The 21,715-nt window shown below is 49.1% G+C and overlaps 1 protein-coding gene across 35 annotated transcripts in view; it reads right to left on the minus strand.

The window, feature by feature from the left end:
* Positions 1-794: 794 nt before the first annotated feature.
* The window catches only part of FOXN3 (forkhead box N3), a 457,141-nt gene continuing 436,220 nt past the window's right edge, over positions 795-21,715 (minus strand). For all 35 annotated transcript variants that reach the window (XM_089322621.1, XM_089322625.1, XM_089322622.1 and 32 more), the window contains one exon: positions 795-7,450. In XM_089322621.1, the coding sequence (XP_089178747.1) occupies positions 6,871-7,450 (580 nt within the window). In that variant the 3' untranslated portion in view covers positions 795-6,870. The remainder of the gene's footprint in view (positions 7,451-21,715) is intronic.

Below are 21,715 nucleotides of genomic sequence, written 5' to 3' on the forward strand. Positions count from 1 at the left end.
AGGTCGTTCCCCAGGGGAACAGGAAAGGCAGCACCCCGAGGGACTTGAGGCTTTGCGATGCCTCCCTGTGAGTTCATTCCAGGGCGCTCACCGGAACAGACGGCCAGGAGATACCACCTGGGCATCCCGTGGTGCGTGGGGCCCGGGGCTGGCGCTACTGGGGTTGCCACCGAGTGACCTTTATGGTTGGTCTAGGGGGACGTGCCTGCAGACAGGGCACTCAGAAAACCAAAACCACCGCAAAAAGAACCCAAGAAACTCCAGTGTCACTGTCCCCTCCTCCGGCAGGTGACTGGTGCCCCGTGCTCGTGCCTGGCTCCAGCCCCCTCTCGCCCACCCACTTGTTGTTGGCTCATGCAGTGAGTGTGCACAGGGGGTTGGGTTGGGTCCCTGAGCACTGGTGGAATTGACTCTGGAAGATGAGGGTCCACCCCCACGGCCTGGAATAGTCCGGCAGGCTCCGGTCCTGAAGTACAATTTCAATTTATGGGCGGACAATTGCTACACGAAAGGCCAGCTTCCCCATGATCCACGAGTTCTAAGGCAGGAGACCTGCCACCCAACAGTTATTGACACCAGACAGAGTGGGTGAGCAGGACCTGTGCGTGTGCATTTGTGTATTTGCAGACAGGTGTGTGACCGTCTACTCAACACGAGGAGGGGTATTCTAAGTGCAGCCGCGCCCCCAAAACCAGACTGCAAAGAACTGCACACACACCCCACCGAACGATAAATGCTTTTTACTGCTCAGCCTCTGCATAGGGAGACACAGTGCACACAATACTACGTGGTGCTTCTCTTCAATTGATGCAACTCAGTAATTTTTATTGCAACTGGAAGACAATACATCACAGAAACTTTATGGTAGGTCTGGGGGAAAGTGTTATTTACAATAAATGATGAAATAGTTTGTCTTTGGCAATATGATTACACATGAAGAATGCAAGATGCAAGTATGGATGCCTCCGAAGCAGCGCCACCAAGTCCCTAGGTTCAGCTGATGGCGTCTGTCTCCACACTGCTTCTTTAGGTTAACACAAACACAAATGAACGTCACGTTCTTTCTCCTTTATGGTTCTCCCTTTCTATTCATGATATTGGCAGTTTCATACAGAAAAAAAAAATTGGCTTTTGAAAAATTATTACTCCTGTAAATTAATTTGGCCATATAGGTCTATTGGCCAGGAAACGTCAGATGACCCTGACGTCAAGAGTAAACCTCTTGGTCTTCTGATTGCTTTATCACTTTTTTTTTTTTTCTGTAAAACAAAAACAAAACTCAAGAAATGTTACAGAATCAGAGTATAAAAAATGTACAAGTGTATATGCTTCCCAGACACACAGAGACTGTTCTTCCTCCACATGTTCACCATGGCAGTGTAAGTAGTGAGTGTGATGACACAGCATGAAACTGGTTACTGCATCAGCCATGAGCTCAGATGGTCTCAACGACACATACTCCAGAAATGCTGAATGCTAAATCACTGAAAGGGTGCTAAGGTTCATCTAACGAGAGGCGGAAGGGGCTGGGGAGCTCAGGCCACAGTCATGAGAGGATGGAATAGGGCTTCTAGGTTTGATAGGTTCGCCATATCGAAGTCTTTGAGAATCCAATATGGAGTATCAATTATTTGCAAAAGGTGGAGATGGCTGTTCCCCGCTTTTGCAAATGAAATACAGTGGAACCACACTGTTGTATAGATCCCAAATAAATAGATTTCAATGCTAACAGAACAACAGGAAGGGTGCTTGTGAGCATCTCACACTAAGTCAGAAATGGGTGTGATTTCAGAAATCCCACAGCAAGAAGAGCACCATGGACACATCAGTTTCGGCCATTAAAAGATGGACTGTTTAAAAAAACTGTGTTTTCCTTCTGTAATTTTTGGTCAGTGAAGCTAGCACTTGTTTGCTGAACTGTGGAAGAATTGCAGGGTCACACACATTATTCATGATAAAGCAACCGAGCTGATGAGTCTGCGCTTAATTCAAGAATAACCAGCATGAGAGAGAGAGAGAGAGAGAGAGAGAGAGGGAGGGAGGGAATGAATGGGAGTTAACCACCATCGCTGGTGCTCTCTCAGAGGAAGAGGGCTTAACAGATGAATTCACAAAGGTGGGCGGATCTCCACAGAACACCGAATGCCGTGTGTACACCCTCAGGAGTCTCCAGAAACAAGAACACCACACAATGTATGTACTTTGATTTACACATCCCGTTACAAAGGGAGAGAAAGACACCATTACAACTTCGTAACTGTGTTAACTGCATTAAGAAACCAAAGTCCAGAGTTTGGCAGGTAACTAAAAGAGGGTTATCACTTAGGTTATATAGCAAAAAGTGTTGATGTATAGTATATATAGTAGTATAAATAATAAAAAAGTATTATTTAAATTAGGTCACAGTGCTGTGTTATGTGCATAACAGTGTTTGATATAGTATTGGTGGGCTGGGACCTACGACACTAAGGACTCAACTGTCAACACTGGTTAGGTCACGATCAAGAGGGGGACACAGAGTTCCGATGTTTTCTTTTGGTGGCAAAAATCCTGAAGAGGAAAGAAAAATACTTCTCTACGGAAACATAAAAGTCAATCACAACACCTGGGCAGCTGTGATCCACCAGAAAGAAACGAGTCCCAACCTGAATAAAGTTGAAAGGGAAGAAGTCACATTGAATTTAATCCAATCCCATATGGAAAACCCTCTCGTTTAGGTCACTTGTACGTAACTCTGGTTCCTGCAGAACGAGCCCTTCAGTGAGAGGCCGGAGACCTGCTCAGGTGGAGCGGAGTAATTGAACCTGGAGTCGGTAGCGCTTGGCATTGAGAAATCCTGATATGTTGTAGGACTCTGGGCTGGGCACAGGAGCCATCTGCACAGTGTTCACGCTACAGGAGCCGTCCCTCAGGCGGGGGCACTAGTCAACACCACGGCCTCTTCCCAGAATGCCCCATGGTGGTTAACGGCTGTGGCCACCGGACACAAGGAACGTCCATTCTTGGGAAAGGCCTCCAAGCACATCCCTTAAAAACTCAGCCCCAAGGTGGGAAGCCTGCCACAGCTGTCTTGGCCGTGGCTTTCTCAAGCCACCATCCACACGTGGGCTTGGTTCTCTTTCCTTTCAGATACACAGCTTCACCAGTGAACTCTTGAGAGCATGCTGATCGAGAGAGGGTGGGGAAATAGGAGCTTAGGACATAAGGCTGGGAAAAACCTACGATGCCAACGCTTGCCACAGAGTACTAGATAAAGATAAAAGACAATCATAGTAGGATAAAAATAAACTGTCTATGTGTATATCATTTAAGATGTAAGATTTCTCTTACATGTGTCCGAGGGCCCAATAGCAAGTAGCTGTCGATGTCATGGTGCTGATGTGTTGTTTTTCCAAAGCATCTTTAAATATTGCTATAGTTCCCCACTTCCCCTCCCCCCGCCCCAGGTGAGTATGAGATACTGGAATGACACACGAACCACTACTTCTCCCAGCAGAGAAACGCAGCCAGAGCGGCCCACCCCTTCACGGTACTCGGGCGATCGGTTAGACTAATGGATACAATATGCTAGTTTGGAAGCTAAAAGAACACCTGACGCTTGGGAACAAATTCCAAGACTAAAGTGAATGACACTTAAGCAAAATATTCTTTCACAAATAGGCTTGTGCTTAAATTGTCTACTGCTCTTGGAGGAGGGGATAAGAGAGGGTGCCTCCTGCCCCTTGGCTTGTTATGGACGTGGACACCTCATTCCGCAATGAATTCACTACAAACAGCCACATACACATCGATACTGCTTGTTTCTTCGCAACAATCAAAATACAAAGTTCAACACAATTGAGCCATTGTTTTGGTTATGCATAATGTGTATGCCTCCAAAAACAGAAGAAAACTAGAAAAAGTACCCTCACTAAAGTTTCCCCAACACGTCTTCCAAGCACATCCCACGAAGGTGCCACGGGAGACTCAGGAAAATACTTAGAAAGCTGCCCGATGAGGTATTTATGCAAAAAGAGTAGTTCTGGAGTTAAGAACACACTTTATAAGATATTCATCTATTTTCTCAAAGAGATCAGAAAAGTAAATCACACACATTGCATTTTATTATTTTCTAAAAGAAGCCTTCGCCCCTTTAGAAAAATGAAATGAGGGGAGACAGCCCACTGCGGGGGGGGGTTCACTGGGAGAAGCCCCCTGCCAGAAACAGCCCTGAACGCCTGCCTCTGCCTTCCAGGAGAGAGAAGTCTGCATTTCCTCACCGTGGTGGGGGCGGGGAACGTGGGGGTTGAGGTGGTGGTCTTTGGGCTGGGTCAGGTGGCGGCACAGACAAGTGCTGCTCAGGTCCCACGGCTGTGGACCGGATGGCCTTTGGGGCATCGGATGTTTGGGACGTGGGAGGGAGCAGAGCACTACCAAAGTGCATCTGGGTTCCCACCCACACCCTCACGTCCTTAGGCTCGGGGAGGACCCTGAGCTGCCGCCCCGGTGCAGACCTTCCCACGTTCTCTCCTCAGCAACCCAAAGGAAGATGCCAAGTGGCAGCGCCCCGTGGATTCCACTGTGCTGGCTGCTGGCTCGGCCTGGGCCCACAACTGCCCCACCGAGAGGGGCTGGGATCTCCACAGCCTCCTCCCGCGCCCCCACCATCGGACCCCACCCGAGTGGGTGTTTTTGCTTCAAAGCTGCCATCCGTTTGGATGGAAGATCATATTCCTCGACAGGTTTCTCTTTGGATCTCTCTGCTAATGTCTGATTTTTCAGGCAAAGATGACAGGGTTTCTGGCCTACGTGACACCGTGTGGTTGTCTACATTCAGCTCTCGAAATCGCGTGGTCTTAATTCCTGGCTGGTTGATGCGCTCGGGCAGTGGACAGGCCAGCCGGCCTTTCTTCCTGCGAAATGGCGCTGCCGCCACACAGCCGGCTGTCCTCACCCCTCGGTCTTGCTTCCTCCGTCACACGTACCCTATCTCCTACCCTCACCCAAATAAGGCCCACTAGCAGGTTGCCCCTTCTCCTGGCAAATTTGCATAATGATTCACTGCCTTTGTCCCTAGAACCGAATCACGGCAATGATTTTCTCAAGTCAGCGTCCCATGATTCTCTTGATTCTATCATACACACTCACTACTAAGTTTGCCCTCGGATTATTGCGTCATGTGAAACACGAACAGACAGAGAAAGGACACACTTTTCAACAGAGAACCGGAGGGGTCGGGGGCTGAGTGCACACAAGGCAGTAGAGAGTCCAGCCATCCAAGCCCCTACCAGAGCATGAAGATATTTTTATATTGCAGAGTAAGTTCCCCAACAGTCAGAATTTGTCCCTGAAGAAGGTTAAACCTTAAACACCTGCTTCAAAAAACCAAAACAAAATAACCCAGAAAGGAAAAAAAAAAAAACACAAAAAACAAACAAAAAAAAACCAACAAAAAGTGAAAGAAAGAAAAACAAAAGAAAAGAAAACCAAAAGAACCTCTGAGCCTAAGGGCTTAAAAATTAGAGGCATAGTCTTTTCTCTATTTTCTCTATTTATATGAAAATAATTCATGCGTCATGCTAAATACATTATTTACCGTACAAGAACTTTGTTATTTTTGAATAAAAAAAAAGTTTGTTTTCGTGATTTTTTTTTCTTTTTCTTTTTTTTTTTTTCTTCAAAGGAATCCATGCATTGTGGATCAGAAACTTCTGCCGGCTACACTGGCTGAATGTGGAAACCACTGATTTTCGCAAAGATGAACCTGACATTAATTTGCAAGCCCCATTTTGAGGGCAGTATGGGAGTTACTTTATTTGAGCTGATTTTTTGCCACTTTGTTTTGCTTTGTCTGTCAATGTGCCTTCACTCTTTTAAAAAAATACACCACAATACTAATGGCAGGTTCTGGAGCTTTCTGTTTTGTTTTGCCCACTTGGATCAAATACTTTTGACAGAAAAAGAGCTCTACCATTATTTCCTTAACAGCTACTGTGATTTCGTGACCGCCCGAGACGGCTCTTCCCTCGGGCACTTAAGACACAGCTTGCTTTCTGAGTGTTTTCTTCTCACTCTCACTCTGCGTGTTTCGTGTTGTGTGTTGTGTTGTGTGTGTGTGCCCAAGGCCCACCTTCAGGCTCATGGCTTTTGGAACTTTTCCTTATTGACTCTAGAGTAGAATTCAAGGATTAGCAGCTTCACTACTGACGCACCCGGTTTCTTTTCTCAGTCACTGACACCTGATGGATCTGAACGGTTCCATCAGTGTCCACCAAGCGAGCTGCCTCCAGGCTTCAGGGTCACGAGGCGCACAGGCCCAGAGGCCAAGGTCCCGTGCGCACTGCGTGGCAATGCCAAGGGCCCTCCTGGCACAATGGCATGCCCAGGGCCACAGGTACGGGTCGTCCTTCTTCCTAATCGCTTCCCTTCCTGCTACTCAGTGAGCCCAGCTGGGTGGGCGACCTGACTCTTTAAACCTGAAGGCTGGGCCTGCATGCTGGTCGCTTTGCACATGTGCCTTCTGCGTGCCGCGTGTGTAAATCCCATGGCACCGCTGTTGACATCCCTGGGGATTCAGCCACACGTTTCTGACAAGCTGGAGGAAGCAATGGTAATTTTGGCTTTTTCGGTTTTGTCTTCAGAGAATGAAAAGCTTTTGTAAAACGGCTGAGTGTCAACATGAGTTCTATGGCTTCAATCTCCTTTAAAAATAAAATTCTTAAGGGTCCAAAATAAAGGAAAGGGGGCAAATTAAAAAAAAAAAAAAAGAAAAGAAAGAAAACCAAACCAAAAAAAAAAAAAAAGTTACTGATATTGCCACAAATCATTACAAATCTCCTGACATGCTGAAACCAAATGGCCGTAAGTTCAAAACAAATCAGTGACTTGTTTTCAATTTTTTGTGGTTTCCTTTTGCTCCTTCTGCCCCTTTGCCGTCCGATTGGTGATGTTGTTCAAACAGGACCTAATCCCCGCCAGGTGCAGGAGCGACCCGGCCGCCTCCTTCATCTCCTCGTCGTCGCTCTCGGGCGGCTTTTCCGTGCGTCTCTTTTTGAGGGGCAGCGTGTCGCTGGGGACCTTCCTGGTCTTGACGACGTGCTGGCGCTTCTTGTGCTGGGATGCGTACCCGCTGTCCCCGAGGGCGTCCTTGACCTCCTTCTGGCTGGGCTTCCGGTCGTCCTCCTCTGTGTCGCTGTGGCTTTCGTGGCTCTGGAAGCTGCCCTCGCTGCCCTCGCTGCCCTCCTGGTTCCCCTTCGTGGCGAACTCGTAGTGGTCGTCGGCCGAGGAGGAGGAGGAGGAGGAGGAGGAGGAGGAAGAGGAGGAGATGGAGTCGCTGGCGGGCGAGGTGCTCCGGGCGTTGGAGGACTTGGCACTGCTGTAGTTGTGGTCCTCCTTGGGGTCTCCGCTGACCACCGGGGAGCCACAGGACGGCTCGCTCTCAGTCCGCATCCGGCAGCCGCTGACGCCGTTCCTGCAGGGTGAGCACATGGGGAGGGGAGCGAGACAAGGAGGGGACACAGGTTAGACCGTGCCTGACGGAGCTCCCTGGCAGCCCACCTGCCCGCGCCCATCGGCTCCTCTGCTGTTCGAGGGGGCGGTGCCCACGCGGCGGGGCCACGGCTGGATCTATTCGAAGGCAGCGTTCTAAATCCTGACACTCAGCTCTGCCCCGCTTATCTCCCATCGATGGCATTCCCACCCGATTTGTGTGGCTGAGCCGTCAATATGCCACTCCCTGAAGTGACAGCGGCGGCGGCTCCATCTGCGACGTTGAACCACGAAAACAAGCTGGGCTTGGTTTCACGTCCCCGCCAGTGTCATGGAGTCAGACGCGGCAGACAATGCTGGCTGGCAACTTCAGAGACAAAGACACATGCTCTCTTCTGAAGCTGCTTCATTAGGAGGCTTTTGTGTGAAGCCCAAGTCCAGCGTGCAGCAAAAAGGGACGCCTGCCGCGCAGTGACAGCTTTTCACTCACGCACCCCCACCCCCATTCATTCAATCTGCAAATATTCACTGAGCACCTAATAGAGACGCACGCCCGGAGGGAGGCTCAGACAGACCCGGGGCAGCGATGCAGCCGTCTCACAAGGAGGTGAGGGATGGCTTGATCCCAGCAGAGAGAGCCAGGAGCCTTTGCGGGGCCGCGCCTCCTGCCAGGCGCTCTGCGGGGTCTGCCTGGGTGAGTGTGTGGAGGCTGTGAAGTGGATGTCCGCCCGCGTAGTTGACAGTGGCCAGGGGAGAGGCCTGGAGGACTTTGGTGTCTCCCTTAACTGCGACCAGAACCAAAGGCCGAGTCTGAAGTTCAAGCTCGCGGCCACATCATCCGAGCGGTTCTCACTCGCGCCTGCCCAGTAATGAGATTCCCTGAGACGCATCCCCACGAGGATCCCACAGCAGTCACACGTGCTGACGTCCCTTGTGGGAGGAGCAGGGGACGGGTGTGATGGGAAGAGGAGGTCGTGCCTGCGGGTGCCTGGACCAGGCGCGGCCAGCAGGAAAGCGGGGCCCAGGGGCCAGGCTCTGTGTTCCGTGCGGCTGGGCAGCAGCTGTATTTCTGATGTGGAATCAGAGGGCTGTGGGAGCAACACTCCCAGGGCCCAGAGCTGCTTCCAGCTGGGGGGAGGGTTCTGTGGGAGATGTAGCATCTGCCCTTGGCCATGAGGCTGAAGGGTCTGCGCAGGCGTGAGATATTCTGCTGCACCGCGGCGGCCCCACTTCCTGGGAGCACACGCCGCTCAGCCCATGTCTACGGCACCTCCCTTCCCCTCCATGACAGCACATCCCGCAACCTCACAGACTGCACGATGACTGCATCTGGTCTGCCTTCCTGTTACGGTGTCATTTCTACAAGGCTGGCCGGCACCATACTGGGTGCCTGGCGGACACCTGGCGTCTAGACCGAGGACATGAGGGAACACGTGGAATCCCGCACCACCACCAGTTAGCATTTACCAGCCCAGCCCAGGGCTACGGCAATGGTGCTGAAAGCTACGGGGTCAGGAGCACCCAGGAGACCAGCAGAGCGTGTGTCTCCTTCTCCTTCTCTCCGGTTGGCACAGGGAGGCCTCGGGAGAGGCCCACTCGGTCAGAAGGAAAGAATTCTTGAGGTAAGGGTGCAGGGGGAGTTGAGGGGGATGAGCCTCTTTCCTGGGCTTCCAGGGCAGGACCCTCTGCTGCACATGCGCTGATACAGAGGACATGCACGGTGATGTCCCCTGGCAAAATGCATGCAGGCTGTGACCACAGCTTATCTTGAGTGACCACTCCCTGCCCTGCGGGCAATGATCAATTGCGCATTTCTACAGCCGACTGCATTCCAGAACAGTCCCGGTTGTGTCCCGTACTCTCTGATGCTGCATCCACACCACCTCCCCAGACCCCCAGGCTTTCAAGCCTGAATCTCGTCCCTGGTCCTTGGGGCCTTAGTGGTGACCCAGAGGGGCTGTTTTACTTCTGGCTTTCCTCAGCCACCCAGGGCTAAGTGAGGGTCCATGCCAAGTGCTCAGCACAGAGGAAGGTTCTTGGCGGTGCACCGTCCGTTCTGCCCGCTCTCCTGTCTTTGCCGTCGGAACCCCGCGGCTTCCTGCCGCTGCAACGTGCTTCGCCCGGGGAAGTCTGGTCTCCTCTTTCTATTCTGGTTCAGGAGGTTGAAGGGAACCCAGCAGAGTAAGAGCACCGGCACCCAGAGAGAGGGAGCAAGAGTGGCTGCCTGTGAACACAGCCCCTGAGCTGGGGGCCCTCACTGTCTATCTTCTGCAGACGCCTTATTTCTTGGTAGGTCTTGGGTACGTAAAAAAGATTGGGAGGAGACTGATGGGAGGGGCTACCAGACAGGAAGCCTGGCAAAGGGAACTAATTGCTATTAATAGTTAATTAAAGCAAATGAAAACGAAAGTCTTGTTAGGTTTCTCCTAATCTACTGTAAAACGCAAAATGAATGAACCCACTGAACGGGCATCCAGCAGTTTTACAGTGAACTCAGCCAACAGGAGCAAACTGGGCGACGTCTGCCTTGGAGCTGATTGAGTCAGTTCTAAGGCCCCTGTTTTCGTAGAACGTGGGGCTGTAGGGTTCACTTCAGTACCAGAGTTCAGCAGAGTAGGGTCTCCCTCTGAAGATGGCAGAGGAGGCGACTGAGAGACCCAGGAGGGTGAGGAGTGGGCCACCAAGGCGATTCTCAGCACCCCCGGGGAAGGGTGACTGTGGCTCATTCTGCATTTGCCCCCCTTTTTCCAAAGTTTGGAATTCTTTCCAGTGAAAAGCTGGGAAGGGGGGAGGTGGAGAAACGCACCGCAGTCAAAGCAGAAACATTAATTAAATTAAATCTGGGTCCGCACTACCAGGAGAGGCGGGATTCTATGCCTGAGAATCACCAATCTCTAACAGGGCAAAGGCAGCCGCTTCAGGGCCCAGTGTTGTGGCACAGCCGGTAAAGCCGCCGTCTGCGGTGCTGGCACCCCATATGGGTGCCAGTTCACGTCCCGGCTGCTCCACGTCCAATCCAGCTCCCTGCTATGGCCTGGGAAAGCAGCAGAAGATGGTCCAAGCACTGGGGCCCCTGCACCCACATGGGAAACCTGGAAGAAGCTGCTGGCTTTGGCTTGGCTCATCCTAGGCCTTTGCAGTCATCTGGGAAGTGAACCAGTGGGTGGAAGACCTTTCTCTCTTTCACTTTCACTTTCAAATAAAATAAATAAATCTTTAAAAAAATAGAGATGCTACAGACCCACTAGACCCATCTTGTATCTTAAGGAAATTCCATGAATGAGAGAACAGAAAAGAAAATTATTCCACAGTCCCTGATGCCATCTTGCGGAGGGCAGGGTCTCTGGCACTACCCAGCCTCATGCTGTTTGGAACAATGCCTGGCTCAGCCATGTTACAGATAAACAGAAGCACAGAGGCATCCGGGCTTGTCCAAGGTGGCCAACAGGAGTGCCCAGGCACAGCTCGAGCGGGAACAAGAAATGTCTCCCTGTGGCCCCTGGAGAAAACAGCTGACTCCGAGGAGGACCAGAAACAAATCCATCCACGGACAGCTTTCCAGGATGAAAACGGGGACACAGCACAACTGTAGGAAGCGAGAATTACAATATAAATGCATCTCTCCTCAACTGGCGAGACCAACTTTCCTTGAGCTTTTAGCCTGGGCTCATAATCCATAAATTACACACAAAACTCAGCAGGAAGTGACAAGCTCCTTCAATTATTAACAACTTGGCACAACAGGATTCCTGATGGCCCAAGCCGGCAGCATGGACTTGGTGTCAAGTGCTCCCCACTGCAGGGGCTGTCATGAAAGGAACCCCAACGCTTAGAAGCAGCCAGCCACCCCGAACACACTGGAAAGTGAATTTCTAACCACTCCTCAAAAATCACTCATTAAAACGAACACGGGATACATATGAAGCACCTGCAATTTTTTAGTTTCAGATGAATTTACGGGTAATGATACAATTATCATAAATTAAAGCCAGCTGCTTTTTACTAGGCCTCTGGAAGTTTAAAGCACGTGGCTTAAGCAAACCACACGCTAAATAAAACCTGGTGTTCATTCTCTTGTCAAAAAGCAGGGAAATGTTGAACCTAAAAATGGAGAAGTCACAAGTGAGAAGTTCAAGCCAAGAATGAGAGATTCTTGCAACAAACAAGGGAAGGCACAAGCTTACGACTCGACACGGCTGCTTTGCTAGCCATTTGCTCCATTACAGTGTGATGAGCCAGTGTGCACCTCCACCTTTCACCTGGTACACTCGGTTCTCTCTGGAACTGGTGGCTCAACACCTAGAGGCAAGCACATAGAGTAGCTGCTATCTCAGGGGATTTATGCTGATCTTTTGCCAGGCTTGAAAAGATGCAGACAGAATGAATGGGGTTGCAGGTGCAGGGCACCTGAGCAAGTGCACCCCTCCTGTCTAGAACCAAGCACAAGTAGACAGACAAGAGAGAAGAGATGCCCAGGAGATTCCATGCCACCTGAGTAGCAGAGAGACCTGCGGGTGGTCTTGCTCTGACTTCAACACACAAGCGCCCAGGGAAGTAGAGCAACCTACTTGTAAGGCATTGATGGGGTCACTAGGGAGGAAGGGGGCTTTCAGAGAGCCACACAGACATCCACATGCTCAAAGGACCTCTCCTGCACACAAGAAAAATCTAAAAACAACCTGAAATGGGAGATCGAGAGTCTGGGTTTCCCCAAAGCCAATGCGCAGCCTAGCACTGGAACAAGGACTCGGACTGAGGGCGTGGGAAGGGAGGGGCAGCCCAAAGGCTTATTCTCGGCTGCTGCATGGTTCCTGTGCACCCCTGCCTCACCTCGAAGGGAGTGAAAGTGGCCTCAGGTATTATGGTTGCTCAGGCTCCCAGCAAAGCAAATCCTCTCTGGGGGAACATACTTTATACCTGAGCCACAAAGAACTCCCAGAGATAAGATTTCAAGGAGCACAGACTCAACACACTCTTTACACACAGAGGAAACAAACCACCATAAGCAAGAGGCATAGAATCTCAATTGGAAACATGGAAAATAGTGAAATAGATACAGAATGTAATGTGTGCTTAAATAAACACAAGATGATGCTGAAAAACGTCAGAAAGGAATGACGAACTATAGAATGAAACAGGCGGATTTTGGAGAGCACAAAATAGAATTTGGAGAGGAAAACCCAAGTCCTAGGAATGAAAGAACTCGAGTTGAGCTGAGTGGTTAGGATGCCCGTGTCCTGTAGCAGAGGACCTGAGGCTGACTCCCAGCTCTGGCTCCTGACTCCAGCTTCCTGCTAATGTAGCCCACGGGAGACAGTGGCGATGGCTCAGCTGACTGGACTCCTGCACCTGTGTGTGAGGACCTGGACCGGGTTCTGACTCCTGGCTTTGTCTTGGCCACTGTGGGCACTTCGGGAATGAACCAGTGGATAGGAGCTCTCTCTCTCTCTCTGCCTTTCAAATAAATAAATAAAACTTCTGAGAGAGAGAGAGAGAGGACAGAGGAGGGGGGGGGGGAGAGAGACAGAGAGAGAGAGAGAAACTGAGTGCAGTTAAAGAAAAAGAGAAATGGAAGATGGATGTGCCAGTGCTAGACAGAACACAGCAGAGAGGAAAGACAGAGACAGGCGGGAAATCCGGAGGGAAGCCTCGGTCACAGGGAGCACAGCAGTGAGGAGATCCAACGCGAACTGAGCTGCGGCTCCAGAATGCAAGGCGGGGCAGACCTCGTACTGCAATAGACAATGGCTCAGAGTTTTCTAGCTGCGACAAAAGGTACCAAACTTCAGATTCAGAAAGCCAACAAATCCCACTCAGGATCAACAGGATGAAATCCATACCTAGACACATGATAGCCAAGCATCAGAGCATTAAAAAAATGAAAAAGAGAAGATGTGAAAGTAAAGAAAAACATCAGCACCCCGAAGGGGAGTACAATTAAGGTAAAACAAGTGAGGCAGATTCTAGGGGAACAACACAGAAGAGAATGACTGTCAACCTGCTATTTTTTATTGATTTATTTTCTTTATTTGGAAGGCAGAATTATATACAGAGAGAAGGAGAGGCAGAGAGATCTTTCATCTGCTGGTTCACTCTCCAAATGGTTACAAGGGCCGGGGCTGGGCCAGGCTGAAGCCTGGCGCCAGGAGCTTCATCTGGGTCTTCCATGTGGGTGCAAGGGCCCAAGCTCTTGGGCCATGTTCTGCTGCTTTCCTAGGTGCATTGGCAGGGAGCTGGATTAGCAGCAGAGCAGTTGGGACTTGAACTGGTGGACAATGTTGGCATCACAGGTGGAGGGCTACCCCACTATGCCACAACACTGGCCCCAGCCTAAATTTTATACCCAGTAACACCATCCTCCAAGTATGAAGGCAAATATGTATGTGCCTGGGCTTCAAACAGTTCACAGAGAATTTGTACTACCTGTTAATGCCATTTCCCACACATTTTTTGAAGTCCCCCTTGTATTTTCAGGTAAGAATTTGTACCTTTCACTACAGATTCTCAGGGGGTCAGCACCCTGGCATAGTGGGTAAAGCATGCATCCCATATGGGTACCAGTTCCAGCCCAGGCTGCTCCACTTTCAATCCAGTTCCCTGCTGATGTCCCCGGGAAAGCAGTGGAGGAGGGCCAATGTGCTTGGGCCCTTCACGCATGTGGGAGACCCAGAAGAAGCTCCTGGCTCCTGATCAGCCTAGCTCCCATTGTTGCAGCCATTTGGGAAGTGAACCAGCAGATGGAAGATCTTGCTCGCTCGCTCTCTCTCTGCCCTTCAAATAAATAAATACATCTGAAAAAAAAAAAAATGGCCGGCGCCACGGCTCAATAGGCTAATTCTCCACCTAGCGGCGCCGGCACACCGGGTTCTAGTCCCGGTCGGGGCGCCGCATTCTGTCCCGGTTGCCCCTCTTCCAGGCCAGCTCTCTGCTGTGGCCAGGGAGTGCAGTGGAGGATGGCCCAAGTGCTTGGGCCCTGCACCCTATGGGAGACCAGGAGAAGCACCTGGCTCCTGGCTTCGGATCAGCGCGGTGCACCAGCTGCAGCGCGCTAGCCGTGGCAGCCATTGGAGGGTGAACCAACGGGAAAAGGAAGACCTTTCTCTCTGTCTCTCTCTCTCACTATCCACTCTGCCTGTCAAAAAAAAAAAAAAAAAAAAAGTATTTCAGAAAAAAAGAAAATGATCCAAAAAGGAAAGCCCAAGATGTAAATTAAGTGATCAGGAAAAAAAAGGTAAGTTCTAACTGTGTAACTCAGTAGTAATGAAGTAATGAAGACTAAGGCACTTAACAAAAACAAACAACAAAACCACGAAAGAACCAGAGTGTCAGAAAAACGCAGTATGTCCTCTGAGAGGCAGGGAGAAGTCAAAGCATCCCAAGGGCTCTGTATTGATGAGGTTAAAGATAAAGATTAACTGAAGAGCCTTTTAAAATATTCATGTTGCAAGTACTAACAGCAATACTAAAACAACTGAAACAGAACATCTGACTTTGAAACCATGAGAACAAGAAGAAAAATGGGAGACTCTAGATCAATTTAAAATTATGCTAGACAAGCAAAGTCCCTGGGAACTTTCAGACGTACAGAAATGCCAAATACGACGACAGAAGTGAATGCAAATGTACATGCAAGTGGACCACACATCTTCAGCTAAGAGGTACGGATCACTGGCAGAGATCGAAAAAAAGCCATATGCCGTCTCCACATGGCGAACCGAAAACAGAAGGACAGAGAAAGGTTCAAAGCAAAAGGAAGGAAGAAGTTGTAGCATGCTGGCACGGTGATACTAAAATGAAATAAGGTGGTTTGAAGGCAAAAATCACTACTAGAGATTGAGAGAGGCATTAAGCATTCATCAAAGTTCAAGTCATCAGGAAGATGTAACAGGTCTAAGCATTCTCCATAAAGTAGCTTCAAAATACACGCATCTGAAATTAAAGAATGACCAAGAGAAGCAGGCAATCCACCTTGTAATGGGAGATTTTAACATGCCACTCTCGGGATTCAATCTGATCAACACACACCACACACACACACACACACACACACACACCAGGTTAGCATGGAGAGGATCTGAGCTAACGAACATATAACATGAGCGAAACAGAAAAGGCATATTCTTTTGATGCACACATGGAATATATTTTTCAAAAAGCAGATTTACAGCTTTTTACCAAGATGGCGCTGAAGGCAAAGAAGGAAGCTCCTGCTCCTCCCAAAGCTGAAGCCAAAGCAAAGGCCAAGGAGGCCAAGGAGGCAGCGCTGAAAGGCACCACAGCCGCAAAAACAAGCAAAACCGCACTCCACCTACGGCACCTCCGCGCAGCCCAGACACCCTCGGAGGAGCCCCGGGAGGAGCGAGCTTGCGCTCTGTGCGTCATCAGGTTCCTGCACCACTGAGGCCGCTGCGGAGCAGGCAGAAGACAGCAGCCCCTGGTGCTCACTGTGGATGCCAAGGCCAAGGGGCAGGGGATCTGCAGGCTGTGAAGGGGCTGTGGGACACGGCCATGGCCGCACTCAGCACCCGGGGTCAGACCTGGTGCAGGAGGAGGCGCACGTTCCACTGGCTCCCGACTGGGACGCTCTGGGCACTGCCAACAAGACTGGATCATCGAAACGCAGCCCACCGGGCTCATTCTACATGTTTTTCCAACATAAAACAAATTTTGAAAAACCTAGATTTACAATAGCCCAAACAGCAAGCCTCAACAAATTCCAAAGAAGCAGTATTGTTGTAGATAAATTCTCTGATGAAAATGCCCAGAAGTTGATGGTCAGTGTTGAAGGGATAACTAAAAACAAAAATAAGAAACAGCCACCTTCGCTCTGATTTGGAAATTCAAAGACACACTTCTAAAAATACTCCCGGGTTAAAGAAGAAACAAAAACGGAAACAGAAAATTCTTAGAACTTAACAATAATGAAAATGAAAGCTACCAAACATGTGGGACGCAAATAAGTAGCAGTCGGAAGAAAATCAGAACCTTAAACTTTTATAGAAAAGGAAGAAATGTTTACGGATCTAATCCAGGCAAAGAAAAATAGCAAAATCAATGAAATGGAGGACAGATGCAATGAAGAGCTAATAAAAAGTTGATTCATTGGGGGGAAAAACCTATAGCAAGATTAATCAATCCAAAACTAAGTGATGATACAAATGTAATAAGGGACACAAACTGGACATAGCTATAGAAGAGATTTAGAAAGACCATAAGACACATTATGAGTACTTTTATCCCAATATATTTGAAAACTCAGGGGAAGTGGACAAAATCCTAGATTTAACAAAATGAATTCAAAAGGAAATTTAAAAAACACAAGTATCCTATAATCATTACATGCAAAAGCCCTAGTCTGTTGCAAGCAAGTTCCGTCAAATGTTAGACAACAGAAAATTTCAGTCTCTATAAAATCTTTTAGAAAATCTAAGGGTAAACACTCCTTAATTCATTGTATGAGGCTAACGGAACTCTGACATTACACCACACCACACACATCACACAGTCACACACACACACACACATACATGCACACAGTTTACAACAGCAGGAAAAAAAAAAAAAAAACAAAAAACTGGACTACATAGAGTAACTCTAACTGAAGACCCCTTTAGGAAAAAAATTACAAAGCTGTATTGAGAGACATTGAAGACTTAAATAAATGGACAGGTTCATAACATATTCTCAGACTGAAAGATGTTGAAGGGAGTAGCAGTAATCCTCTACAAAGTAATCTACAGGTTCAATACAATTCTTGTAAAAAAATCACAATAGGAGGTGTTTTGTTTTTCTTTTTGTCTCTACTCCCTTTTCCTCAATTCATCAAGCTGATTCTAGGTACAGGAGCCAAGAATAGTAAAGCTATTTGAAAAATAACAAGGAGAGAGAATCTGTGCTAAGAGACCTAAGACTTACTATAAAAGTCTAGTAATTCAATGTGGTGTTGCCACAAGACAAGACAAATATCAAATGGGATCAAGAATTCCCCAAATAACTATAAATATAAAGAAACCTTATACATATTAGAACTGTCTTTTAAATCAATAGGGAAAGGGGGGGCACCTTAATAAATGATGTTGGGATAACTAACTATCCATCTGGAAAAATATATAAGTGCATTTCTGCCGCACAACTCAACTCTACATAGATAATAGACTTAAGTAAGAATGAAAAAACCTTAAATCTTCTAGAAAACACAGGAGGAGACTGTATGATTGGAAGGGTTAGGGAGAGATATTTTTAAGATCCCAGATTTCATTAAAGAGATTGATACATGTGATTAATAAGCATGAAATTAAGATGTTCAGTTTATCAACACATACGCACTAAAGAGAATAAAAAGGTCACCCACAGACTCAGAAAATTTACAACACATGGAGTCAGTAAAGGAATAATATCCAAAATATACAGAGAACTCCTACAATGAATGACAAAAGAGAACCCAACAGAAAAATAAGCAAAATGCTGAATGGATAATCATAAAAGAGTGCTTCGGACAGCTGATTATGTATATGAAAAGCCATCTTTAGTGACAAGGGACACGGAGCGAAAGGCCAGGGCGATGCCATTACCTGCTGTCCGGAACGGGCTCCGTATAAAGGGCAACAATGCTAGGTGTGCAGAAGACAGGAACTACCACGCTCTGACAGTGGCAGTGTAAGTCAGTACAAGTGGTTTAGGAAACAATTTGGCACTGCCTTGTAGAGAATGTAACACAGCCTCAAACCAACAGTCTCTCTCCTGCACATCTCCTGCACCTGGAGATACACAGAGAACTTCCACAGCAACATTTCTTATAATAACCAAGAACTATCAATTACTTAAATGTCTGTTTTTTACCAACTGTGGTACAGTCACATAAAGAAATATTATACAACAGTGAAAATGACTCACTGATGGTTTCATGCAGTAAAACAAACTTGAGTTTTAAAAAAGCAAGTTAGCAGGCTGGTGCTGTGATGCAAAGCAGGTTAATCCTCTGCCTGCAATGCTGGCATCCCACATGGGTGCTGCCGGTTCTAGTCCCAGCTGCTCTACTTCTGATCCACCTCTCTGCTATGGTCTGAGAAAGCAGTAGAAGATGGCCCAAGTTCTTGGGCCCCTGCACCCATATGGGAGACCTGGAAGAAGCTCCTGGCTCCTGGCTCCAGAGCAGCACAGCTCTGGCCATTGCGGCCAACTGGGGAAGGAAGACCTTTCTGTCTCTCCCTCTCACTGTCTTTACTCTACCTCTCAAATAAATAAATAAATAAAATCTTAAAAAAAAAAAAAAAAAGCAAGTTAGGGGGCCGGTTCCGTGGCTCACTTGGCTAATCCTCCAACTACGGTGCCAGCATCCCATATGGGCACTGGGTTCTAGTCCCGGTTGCTCCTCTTCCAGGCCAGCTCTCTGCTGTGGCCCAGGAGGGCAGTGGAGGATGGCCCAAGTGCTTGGGCCCTGCACCCGCATGGGAGACCAGGAAGAGGCACCTGGCTCCTGGCTTTGGATCGGCACAGCTCCAGCCGTTGCTGCAAATGGCTTTGTCACAAATGTGCACGGTGCTGAAGGTGGCAGGAGTTCAAGCCAAGCCTCGTCTGAGGTTGGAATCAGCTTCAAGTGCTCAGGGAGGGGACCCGAGGAGGCCTGAGGAGAGCAGGCTGGGAGAACTCCAGTTATCATTGTCTTAACATTTATTTATTTCATTTGGAAGGCAGAGAGAAGGAGATCTTCCATCCCTTGGTTCACTCCCCAGATGCCCACTGGGGAGTGACCTGGCTGGGCCAGGTGGAAGCCAGGAAGCCCAGAATTCAACCTGGGTCTCCCAAGTAGGGGCACAGACTCAACTACTTGAGCCATCACAACTGCTGCCTCCCAGGGTGACATTAGCAGGAAAGCGGAGTAGCCGGGACTTGAACTCACACACTCCAAAGTGGGATGTGGGTGTGCCAAGCAGCAACCTAACCACCAAGCCACATGCCCATCCCTTCCACATTGATCATCTATCAAACACTTGCATGAGTCTTCCCATGTGCCCGGCACACAGCTGTGTGTTAATCCTAACAGCCAGGGTTCCCCATGAGACGTCCGTGTGCAGGAAGCTTGGTTCCTGAGTTGCAGATGCAAAATTTGCGGGTTCTATTGCTATAGGAAGGGCTCACCTCCATCCACGCTCTCCCAATCCTCAGGCAAACCCTGGCCATTTGATTCCTCTTTGCCAGCACCAAGGGGCCACACTGGGGTACGTGTGTGTGAAAAGGATCCCCAAACCTTAACATCTAGGTGGCCCAGATTCAGGTGAGCTGCTACGGTCACGACCTAGGAGTTCCTAACACTAGGAACTTCAAAAACACGGGGCGGACCAGAAATAACTCTCCCAGGGCTTTAATCGTCTGTTCCATTCCACGGGACCCCTCTAAGGGATTTCATGGGGAAAAGCAGCACAACACACAGAAATCAAGCTTTAAGACAAGGGTGCAATGATTGTGAGGGTGATGTGGCTTGCAGACTCAATGCACAGGCCCATTTCAAATAAGCAGGTTTCCAACTCCTTAAGGATGGGCCAATCTCTGAGGTTATTGAGTAAAGAGTCAACATGGTCAAGTCAATTACACTATTGACAGATACTCTTACAAGGAGATTTCACATCATAATTATATGCAAAGGAACCCAGCAAACACAAGCTGTGTAATGATCAGCTAATAAAAGTAACACTTCATCTATGTCAATAACAGTTTCAGAGTTAAGACAAACAAACATGGCCTTTGCCACTCAGCGGAGGGGAAAAAATATCCCTGAAAGACAAATATTTTCACTTAAGGAAAAGTCACTTAGACTCACACAGAAAACCCGGCACACAAAGGAGAGGAGGAAATTGGTCTTTAGTGGGTGCTAATGACTCCCTCGCTGTCCTCAGCTGAACAGGCTGGGGCAGCAATCCCCGTGCACATTTGAACACCCACAGGCACGCCTGGGTACCGCCACATCCTCTGGCAGTTGGCGTTAAGTGTGGTTCCAGTCCCCTGCTTCCCTTCTGCCCTCAGCTGAATCTGAGTTCACCGGACACGTGGCTAAATTAAACTTTTTTTTTAAGTGAAAACACTGTTTCTCTCCCCTTTTCATGGATTTTATGCAGACTGTAAATGCCACGTTGCTGTGTTTATGTTCACTTCCAGAGAGCATCTCGCAAGGACAACCTCAGCAACAAGTGTAGATCTCACAGCTTTTCTCCCCTAATCCCCCTCCCCCCCTTTTTTTTTGACAGGCAGAGTGGACAGTGAGAGAGAGAGAGACAGAGAGAAAGGTCTTCCTTTGCCGTTGGTTCACCTTCCAATGGCCACCGCTGCTGGCGCGCTGCGGCTGGTGCACCGCGCTGATCCGAAGCCAGGAGCCAGGTCCTGGTCTCCCATGTGGGTGCAGGGCCCAAGCACTTGGGCCATCCTTCACTGCACTCCCGGGCCACAGCAGAGAGCTGGCCTGGAAGAGGGGCAACCGGGACAGAATCCGGCGCCCCGACCGGGACTAGAACCCGGTGTGCCAGCGCCGCAGGCGGAGGATTAGCCTAGTGAGCCACGGCGCTGGCCCCCTAATTCCCTTTATAACTGACATGGCGGCTGCAGGGTCGGGTGCAGCCACTGAGCAAGCTACTGTGTCACTCAACCTCAGATCCCACCCTTCTATTCCCTGTGGGAGGCTGGGGCTGGGGCTGGACGGTGCAAGCCACACTTTGCTTCACCACCTGGCTGTGGGCGAGGCTCTCCTAACAGAGAGACTGGGAGACCCTCTTCTGCCTGTGTGTTTCTCATTACCGTGGTGCCCCAGCAATGTGTCTCCACTAAAGGGCATTGCTGTAGTGGCTGCTGAATCCAGGCTGCAGCTGTACCCGCACGCGCGGAGCCGAGTCCCTTACAGCAGGTTCTCCTCTGCAGAGTCGGGATCCAGATCCCCCCCTCTGCAGAGCTCCCCGGGCAAGCATTTCAACCTCTCCCTTTGTCTCCTTGGCTCTATGCATGGTGGCTGCTCCCTGCCACTGCTCCCTCCCTGACACCTGAAGTCCTCTTCCTCCTTTTGGGTACTGGCTAATAACTTCCTACCTGCTTAACATCAGTTCCCTGCTAATGGCCTGGGGAAAGCAGTGGAGGATGGCTCAAGTGTTTGGGCCCCTGCACCCATGTGGGAGACCCAGATGAAGCTCCTGGCTCCTGGCTTTGGCCTGGCCCAGCACTGGTCATTGCATCCATCTGGAGAGTAAACCAGTGTATGGAAGATCTC

The sequence above is a fragment of the Oryctolagus cuniculus genome, chromosome 20 (genome assembly GCF_051225735.1).
Source record: "Oryctolagus cuniculus isolate XC-2025 breed Fujian yellow rabbit chromosome 20, ASM5122573v1, whole genome shotgun sequence".
Taxonomy (NCBI): Eukaryota; Metazoa; Chordata; class Mammalia; order Lagomorpha; family Leporidae; genus Oryctolagus; species Oryctolagus cuniculus.